Source organism: Cryptomeria japonica, chromosome 8 (assembly GCF_030272615.1).
Source record: "Cryptomeria japonica chromosome 8, Sugi_1.0, whole genome shotgun sequence".
Lineage (NCBI taxonomy): Eukaryota > Viridiplantae > Streptophyta > Pinopsida > Cupressales > Cupressaceae > Cryptomeria > Cryptomeria japonica.
The window spans coordinates 386,389,548-386,399,244 of NC_081412.1; the positions used below are offsets into that span (position 1 = coordinate 386,389,548).

At 37.9% G+C, this 9,697-nt stretch overlaps 1 protein-coding gene across 1 annotated transcript; it reads right to left on the minus strand.

Moving 5' to 3' along the window:
* Positions 1-7,816: 7,816 nt before the first annotated feature.
* LOC131066835 (lipase-like PAD4) lies at positions 7,817-9,334 on the minus strand. Its single transcript, XM_059210374.1, has one exon. The coding sequence runs from the start codon at positions 9,332-9,334 to the stop codon at positions 7,817-7,819; it is 1,518 nt and encodes a 505-aa protein (XP_059066357.1).
* Between the last annotated feature and the right edge of the window lie 363 nt (positions 9,335-9,697).

A 9,697-nucleotide genomic window follows, 5' to 3' on the forward strand; every position in this document is an offset into this window, starting at 1 on the left:
TCATAGGTAATGAGTGTCCATTCAAGAATCAAGATGTTCATGAGCTTTGTAATTGATTCCATATCCATCAACACTTTTTCACTCCATATTACCCCCAGGGTAACGGTCAAGATGAGTCATCCTCAAAATCCTCAAAAATATAGTCAATGACATTGGTCATAATTGGTACATCCAAAACCCCGCAGTATGGGCCTATTATACAAGTGTTCACACACCTACTAGAGCTACTACCTATTCACTTGTTTATGGTGTTGAAGCCATCTTGCCCATTGAGGTTGAGTTACCCTAAAAATCAACAAGATAGAGAGAAAAGGGGTAAGTTCAAACCAAATTGGCTTGGACCTTATATCATCACAACAATCTATGGGTTAGGTGTATATCAATTATCAACACCAGAAGGAGAACCATTGGATGATCCAATCAACATCATGCACCTTCACAAGTTTTGTACATAGCTTTTCAGAGTATCCTAATAAAAAATTTAAAAAATTTAAAAAAAAAAATCATCACTTTGGTGAAAACCTATCAAATAGGTGCCTTGTGACACAAAAAGATTAATAAATTGAAAAAAGGAAAGAGAAATAAATTCTTTGAATGGTGAAAACCACTTTGGTGGTGCCTTGGGCAAGTATCATGGTGAAAACTGTGTTATCGACACTAAGTGTAGAGACTTTTTATACTCCCTCCTTCACGATTCAATTTCGCCTTTTTAACTTTTGCACACACTCATAGCCTATCATTCCATAATACAATTTCCCATTCCCATCATGCCTTGTTATTTATCTACCTAAGATTGGTTCACCATCCATAATACACTCTTTTCCATCCCTTTTCCTTCTACCCACAATAAATCAGGTCCTATTTGTAACTAGGAGCAAATCCTAAACCTAGTTATGGAAGTGGAACCTTAGCATTGCATGTTTTGAGGAGCACCATTTTTTCATTCCTTCATTATTTTTATGTACACTCTACAATAAAAGATCACTTGCATCGCTGATCCGTAATAAAGTATCAGTCTCATATAATAAGTTAGATTCAGATGAGACATAAGCAACAATGAGTTTTGAACAAATCAATATTTTGGTAGACTTTGGCTACAATAGGGTTTTTCAACATTATCTATCCTTTATCAAGATGACAACATTGTGACCAGATCAAACATGTTAACATATGTGGCAAGATGTACACTAATAACTTGAGGATTTTAACTTATGTTGCTATTAAGTATTTTATTTTTCTTCTAATTTTATCTTTTGTGGTGACATTTCTTTTATCTTTTCTAGGATGTCACTGACTAGAGATCTTATCTCTAGGACGTCTTTAACTAGAAAGGTGAGGATGGGGTATGTTAACCTATTTTGTTGTCTATGGATTGTCTCTTAGTAATACTATGGATCATCCAAGGATATAAGGACATTGTGGATCTAGTGTGAACTGGGACATTCGTTGTTTGTGACTATCTGATCTCCATGTAAATGATACAATGACTATCTAGGTCAATCATATATATAGATGGTCACAATACATTTTCCATAATAAATCTCAATGATAATAATAGCAGAAGAAGCTCATTTCACCTCCATATCTTCTATCTTTCATCCTTCTTTCTCTTGTGTCCTTGATCGTCCTTTCCCAAGTCCCTGTAGTCTGAAATCAAATGAATGATTATAATAACACACCCAAAACATCTTCATTTTATGTAGTGTTCATTTGCATCATCACATGTTAGTTTTCATCATGCATATCATATACATAAACATCATATTTGCACATCATGTGTCATATCATGTCTATGTACACATAACATCACATCCTACACACACTACTTGTTAGCACATCATATACACATCATTATCTTATTGCATCCATCATATAGAACATTGCATTTGTATAAATAGAACATTAACATTACATCATCATCATTATGCATAAATATAAAAGAACGAAAAAAATATTTGTCTTATAGAACATTGCATTTGTAGCTCTAGCCACCCATAGTCTCATTGAAAACTATATACCACTCAATGGCTCTATCCCTCTAATCCCTATTCTCTTGTAGCTACCTTCGTAGCCTATCCACCTCCCTCTATAGGTCCTTGATCTTATTGGCCTAGCCCTATTTTATATCCTTAAGGGATTTCAGCTCATCTTCCTCCTCATCTCCTCCAGTTGCACCCTCTTACATCTCCTCATCCCTCCTCTCTTGTTGTGGGGCATCTTGTATTTGTCCATGTCCCTATGTGGCACCCTATGTTGTCTATCCTCATCTACTCCTCAATGGCCTTGTTGGTCTACCTACCATCTCTTGTCCACCCTCTCCTTAGCCTCCATCCCCTCCTTAGATTCCATCTCCTCCATGACCTCCATCATCCCCTCCTCTCCCTCTCTCTTGCACTATCCTCTGAGGTCCTCCTCTTTTTTGTCTACTCCCTCCATCCTCATCAATCCTGGGTATTGGCTCCCCTGGTGCTTTAAGTCATGGAAAGAGATGTGCTCTAAAATAAGTATCATACCTGGATGTCACACCCGCATCCACCATGTCTCTCATGAGTTCCCATGGCATGGGTACATGCACTGAGAACTTGGCCACTGCAGTATCATATGAAAAATTGGGCCCCAATGCACCTACTCCTGAACTATTTGAAAAAAATCTCCATATCCACATGGCATCTACTGTATCATGCCAAATTGTCAAGATACACTATCTACAAGATGTCTATCAAAAATCTATGGTGTTTGTCTGATCAAATATTTGGTCTTGAAGAAAAATGGTAACTCGGTGCCATCCTTCAGCCACACCTTGCAAACTAAGTATGGTCTCCATATAACAATTTCAATGTTGTCTAGAACCCTACACCAATATTCCAACTTCCCTAGCCATGACTAAGAAGTGATCATACCATATATATGTACATAAGATTGTCCATGACCTCTAAATTAGAAGTGCACTAGCCTAGTCACAACTATATTCTCATAGGCCCAAACCTGTAATAGAGTCACCCCAAACCAATCTCACAACCACTGAGGTACACAAAATGATGTATCTCATGATATAGACATGCCAATACACATGATCCACATGCAAATCTAGTCCTTTGAGTTAGGAGCATCTCTAGTGCTCTCCCCCACCTACTAGCCAACCCATGAGTCACCCTATCTAGACATAGGAATCCACTGATAATCCCACCCACAATTGCAGCTAATGTATGCCTACTGCTGTAAATAACCTCCTAGCTCATGTGTCCTCCTCTAATCTCAAGCTTGGGATCTCCAAACACCCATCACAGAGCATCTCTATCCCCCTCTTGATCATAAACCTCTAGCTTAGCTGTGATTGGTATCCTCAATATCCTATATACATCCTCCAAAGTGATTGACATCTCATCAGTCAAAAAATAAAAAGAGCATGTCTCGGAGTACCATCTCTTTGAAAGAGCGGTCAACAATCCTATTTTCACTCGAATATTAGGCATGAACATGATATGTCTCAAACAAATGGCCTCTAGCATCGTGTGCTCCTTAATAGTTAGGTTCAGTCGTAGCCACTGTGTCATAGGGAACCTCTCCCACAACTCCAACTGAGCTAGATACTCCTACAACAAAAACAATTGCTTCAGTCCTACTAGTACTTATTTCTATCACATGGTGCTGCTTATCTTATCCTATCCCACACTAGTGGTGTTTATGTTTATCATATGATACTTCTCATCAGGATCTCTCCTAGTTCTTATGTCTATCACATGGCACTCATCCTATCACTACATATATTTATCACATTGTACTTAGTATTTATCCTATCATGCTAGAGAAGTCACTGGATTTTATCAATTTGATGGCTTATCCTAGATTTTATTTGTTAGATGCAATGACAGTCCCAAAGACACTGAGAGGGGGGTGAATCAGTGTCTAACCAGTTAATGGAATATTTGAACTTATTTATAACTTTGCAACCCAAATCAATGTACCGGTAAGCAAGAAATAATGTAGTAAATAGAAATAATAGAGACAACATAAATGCACACCATAACACAAGATATTTAACGAAGAAACCCGGTGTGGGAAAAAAATTGATGGGATTTGTGACCCACAATATTTACTCATTGGACAATATGAATAAATTTTACTTACAATAGGGGCCTGCACATGCAGGAAGACCAACAACCTAGAGCTCACTACTCAACAGAAGAGTCTCACTGACTACAATATGGATAATTAAATCCAAAACAATGTACTGATCAAAATAGCATCTCTAATGCTTGGTTCAATACCAGTTTAAGCTCAGTCAGATACCTTAACCAAAACCTTCGTTGTCCACTATATCACTTCATACAATAATATCCTTTATTACAATTATCTCCCATACCATACAATACAAAATGACCTATGAGATATCATACATATATGAGTCTTTACAATATATGAAGTCATCTTACAAAAGATAATTATATTTAAAATATGATTCACATAAACAAAACTTGTATCATGTCAGCCTGAGTGTCGGTATACTTCATTATCAGTGTAATCTAGATGTTGATGAATATGCCTATTGGTGCCAGTAGATGGTATCAATGATGATGTCATTGCTGGTGTGTGTAGAGACCTAATACTGGTTGGTTTCCATCAATGACAATATCAACCATATTCTCATTAGAGTGTATAATGCCAACAATCTACCCCCTTGGCATTGATGGCAACACTCATGAGAAAAATCCAAATCTGTTCTCCAAAAGTGAAGTCCAAAATCTGATCCTAAAAAGAGTGTGCTCCCCCTAAGCAAGTGATCTCCTCTATGCATATATTTTTCTCTTCACTAATCCCCCTTTGGAATCAATGACAAAGGATGTCAAAAAGAATCAAAGGATATAAAATTTCTACCTCAAAGTCTGTAACCAGTTGGTTATAATCTGAAAGATATCCGTCAAAACTAAGTTCAAACTCTGCATAAACTTCTTACTATCAGAAAGAATTTTCTCAGTCTGTTGGATCATACCAGTGAGATAGTGCATCTGCTGCTCCGGTGATCATTCTCTAGGGATTGTTGCCTTAATTAATTCAACCTTCTTAGTAATAAGATTGTCCAATCTTGGACCAAGTTTTCTCTTCAGCGCTCGGGCCTTCAGCCTTATTCTTGCCTTTTCTTTCTCCAAGTTCTCCAATTTTTCTTCAAACACTGTCATTTCCTTTTCAAAAACTGATGTAAATTCTGAAGAACCTATCATATTGTCTGCAACATCATCTATTTCCTTCTATGTCTTTTTAATCTCCTCATCAATGTTCTCTATCAAATAGTGAGGCTTACATGCTTCTCTATACAACTCCTTATACTCCAAAATTGTACAATTGAGTATCGGTAACATTGAACTGAAGTGCTCTGTATAGTTTTTAATAGTGCTCACAAAGAATTCACCCTTCTCTTTATCAACTCTCTCCTTAATTGTTTCTTTATTCACCTTCTCTAGAGTTAGAACGTTTTCAACAATGAATTTGGACAATTTGTCCAATTTACCTAAAAAATTGTCAATGTAATCTAGGTTACATGTTGGTGCAATCATCTTTAAGATAGGTAGTGTGTCATCAATAGACTTAAATGCTAAGACATTGCAATCTGTTATCCTTTTGATAGAATCCAAAAGAACATCTGTTAAATTATTAGGTCAAAATTCACCTGTAGATGTGCTTGGTTTAACAATAGCTTTCCTTTCAATAGATACTTCTCCAATAACCTTAATTATCTCTTCCTTATTACCAACAATTGATTCCTTTATTCACATTCTTTGCCGGTTTCTCCATCTCAACATGAACCTCTTCCTTAGATTGTTTCTCAGTATTAGTTCTGTTGTTCACCAAAAGTGATAACCCAAGAACACCTGCAATTGATCTATGAAGTAGCCAATTCAATCTATGAAGAACTTCAGGGCTTGGACAACATGACAAGGATATGAATCCTTCTACTCTTCAGGCTCTGCAAAACCTAGGTGGGTATACCTTTGATGCTTAGAATTAAACCTATTACACACCTATGACAACATCAACATAAACAGATAGATCTCACTAGGGCTCCAAAACAAGTAGTTTATTGCAGATGGGCTAGATCTACACATGAAACTCAACTATGCTTGAGCATGAGATAGATGAAAAATTTCAAAACATAACATACTAAAGGTATTCTGATTAGATTTTAAATTGGTTTGAGAACCCCTTTAATTGCAAGATCAGTGCCTTATCTAAGGGCAACAGAGTCATACATCAAACTATAAATGAAAGCTTCGATTGCAAATCCATCTTCATTATTAAATATTCATGCATTAATGCCTTGCATAAATGCATTACTAAGATCATTCACAAAATCATCAGATCTTGAAACTATATTCCATTTTTTTATGATTTATTACAGAATTTAAATCTTTCCTTGAAGAATCCCTGCAAACAATCATAACTATCTCCTTGAGATAACAAATTTCATCCTCCTTGAGGATCTGATTTGATAAAATGGAAATACAAATCTAGAGACAATTCTGTGTGAATTTATGTATGCCTTACATACACAAGAACCTGCAACTAAGAACACCTATACGAAGAATTGAACTCCATTACTAAAGGAAAAGCCCTGCCCTGTACAATCTTCAAGAATACTCAAAATTGGAAGCCATGAAAACTGGAGCCATTCTCACAGAATTCTGGAACCCTTACAACTGAGAAGAATTTGGAATAAGAAGGAGAGGGAAGAGAATCAAATCTACAACTGAAAATTGCCAAGTGTCTCCCCTCTAACTGAATTTTGTTCCCGTGGATACTGCTTCCAAAATATCCCACATTTGTCAAAATTAACCTCATAATCGGATGCCTCACTCCGAGAGCTTTCCGGCGATATATAAAATTTTATATTTTGGCAAAAATTTAGACCCTGGGCAAATTAATCCTCAACATGGATCCATCATTTAAATTTTTCGAATTTTAATATAGTTTGAACTATATTATTTATGGATTTTAATTTTGATTTTTGCCTCCTTTTATGCTCTGACGCTTTGCCACATGGCGGCCTCCAATTGGTCGATGGGGTTGACCGAACGCCACCTGGGATGACACCTCATCACCGCCACGTCATTTGCTTCGTCACTGCCACTTGGCCGCCACATCATCGCCACTGGACTGACACCTGTGCGCCACCTCACTGGGACCCGCCTGCTGGACTGCCACCTATCACGACACATGGATGCCTCTCGTTCACTTTCACTATTTTGCGGGGTTTAAACTACGTGCATCTTCCCTTCGCGAAATAGCGCGAGCCGTTGATCTCTCTCGAACCTGCTTGCTCGTTAACCCGGCCTTCCTCTGCAAAATTTTGTCTGTCTGCCTCAGGAAGCATGTCGGCATGGGGTCCACCTGGTCGCCATCCAGTCAACTCCTCTATTGCCTCGAGAAGCGTGTTCACGCATGGGCCCACCTTGGGCGCCCATAGGCACTTTGTGTCAAAAGCCTTTATGGCTTAAACATTATAGATGGGTTTGTTTTTGCTTATAAACATTATAAAATTCCCTTCCACAGTCAATGTGGGATATTGCTATTATGCCTGGGACTACGTTTTTAAAGCTTTTCCTGGGACTTTCATGGCGCTTGATTGATTTGCTTGGAATTTCTTTTGTTTTCCTCTTCACTCACCATGTCCTTTGTTCCCTTTCGAGATCACGTGAAGGGAGAATGTTGCTTGAATGGTTTCAATTGCTGCCAATTTGAAGTTTATTGACTTCCATACAGCCATGTGATTAGCTACAGCAAAGAGGGAAAATTGCCATGGAAATAAACAACTTCTAACAGACTATAAAACTGAATCAAAAACCTGTCTTCTGAACTCCCAATTTCTCCTTTTCCATGGATTTGACGAAAGGGGAGCTTGATTCCACTCTTCTGAGTGTTGCTGCTGAAACTCTCTGTATTTCTTCCACCATATCATGAAGCCGCTCTCTTCAAAGAAAACCTCCATGGAAATACTTTTCTCCTTGATCATCTTCGACACATAAGCTTCAAAATCTTTGAGGCTTTTCTTGAGATGGGCAATGATAGTTTGCTCTTTCTTTGGCTGGAGATTTGTCAAGTCTTTATCAGCTTCTTCTACACGAGCCCAAAAGCGAGAGTCCTCAGTTAAGGATGCAAATTTTGTGCGTGTCTTTTTCCTCCCTCTACCTCTTTCAATGCGAGTTTGGTTTTTGTCATCCAGCCATTTTTCCAGAACCCTATGAGGGAGCAGCCTGTTCTTAATTGAGAGACAACTTCCCCTATCGCTATGCAGATGATAGAAGTTTGCAATGTCCAGGGGCTCTACAAGTCTTCTATATGTAGTTCCAGCATTGATCCATTTGTTTTGGTATCGGAAGTCACTGGGCAATTGCTGATTCTTCACCATATCAATAATTTTATCCCAAAAATCTTCTAGATTCATTCTATGCCGATTAATATGAAAATCTTTCTTTTCGCCCAGGTCCTTGAAAACATCGTAGGAGCTACAGCTGTTGCCCTTAGATACCATTTTAATGTACCATTCCAGCTCTGCCAGTCTACTTTGGTTCTCGCTCAACTTTGAATTTAGGTCCTTAATGTCCATGTCATGCTTGTTTTTCAAATCTATGGTTTTTTTCAAGGCATCAAATGCAGATTTAGTCAGAGTCTGAAAACCCATGGCTTCTAATTGCAGTGCTATTCCCGTCTCAACGGAGGATTCTGGGAAGATGTTTAAAGCTCTTGTTGAGTATCCACTTTCAAAAACATTTTTCAACTTATCACCATAACTTTTGTGCTCTGAAATCAATGCATCGGCAATACCATTTTCTTCAGTGCTTTGCAAAGTTAAAATTAGCATCTCCAAGGCAGCTTGACTATCCTCAATACAAGCTGCTCCCTGGGTTGAATAGATCATATAAATACCAAAAGGTTTATATGGGCTAGAATTTCCAAGGCACTTGACATTGTCAAGAAGTTCCCTGCAAGCTTGTATAGGATCAAAATCATTGCCCATTATTATCTCTCCCTGAGAGAAAATTGAAATCAAATGTAGTGCAATCGATTCAAAAGGTGCAAGGAGCATGCGAGGAACAAAATCATGTTTTGAAACCACATGAGAAAATCTTCCAAGCCAATCTTGGGAGCCAATTGATTCTCTAAGAGCAACATTTCCCACCAAAGGAGAGCTAAATGTAATGCACAAAGGATAGATATTTTTCATCCTCTTATCCAGAAAGGAGATTGTAGCTAGTGTTGCCATAGCACCTCCTATAGAATTACCCACAAATATAATTGGTTGTTCCACCTTTTTTTTAATCTGTTCCGAAAATTGCTTCATTTGGGTTTCCAAGTCTGATCTTTTCATAAGATCAAGGAATTTGTAGAGAGCTCCTTTGTGAACAAGAGCCGGTTGATCGAAATCATCCTTGAGATAGTCAGAGAAGAACTTGTTCTCATTCTTAATATCTCATTGTTCATATGAGCTATCACTGGCAGTGAAATCTCCTATGTGAAAGGAAGGGAATGTGATAAATACTACGCCTTCATACTTACTCCAACGAAAATAAGTATTGTCATTGTTATTCGGAATACTGCGCGTCTCCTCCCAAGCTCTATTCAGGATTTCACAAGAAGAAAGAAAAATTGCCTGCTCTTGACCAGCAGCAAACCTAGAACAATGCTTAAACTTGAGAATCTTCAC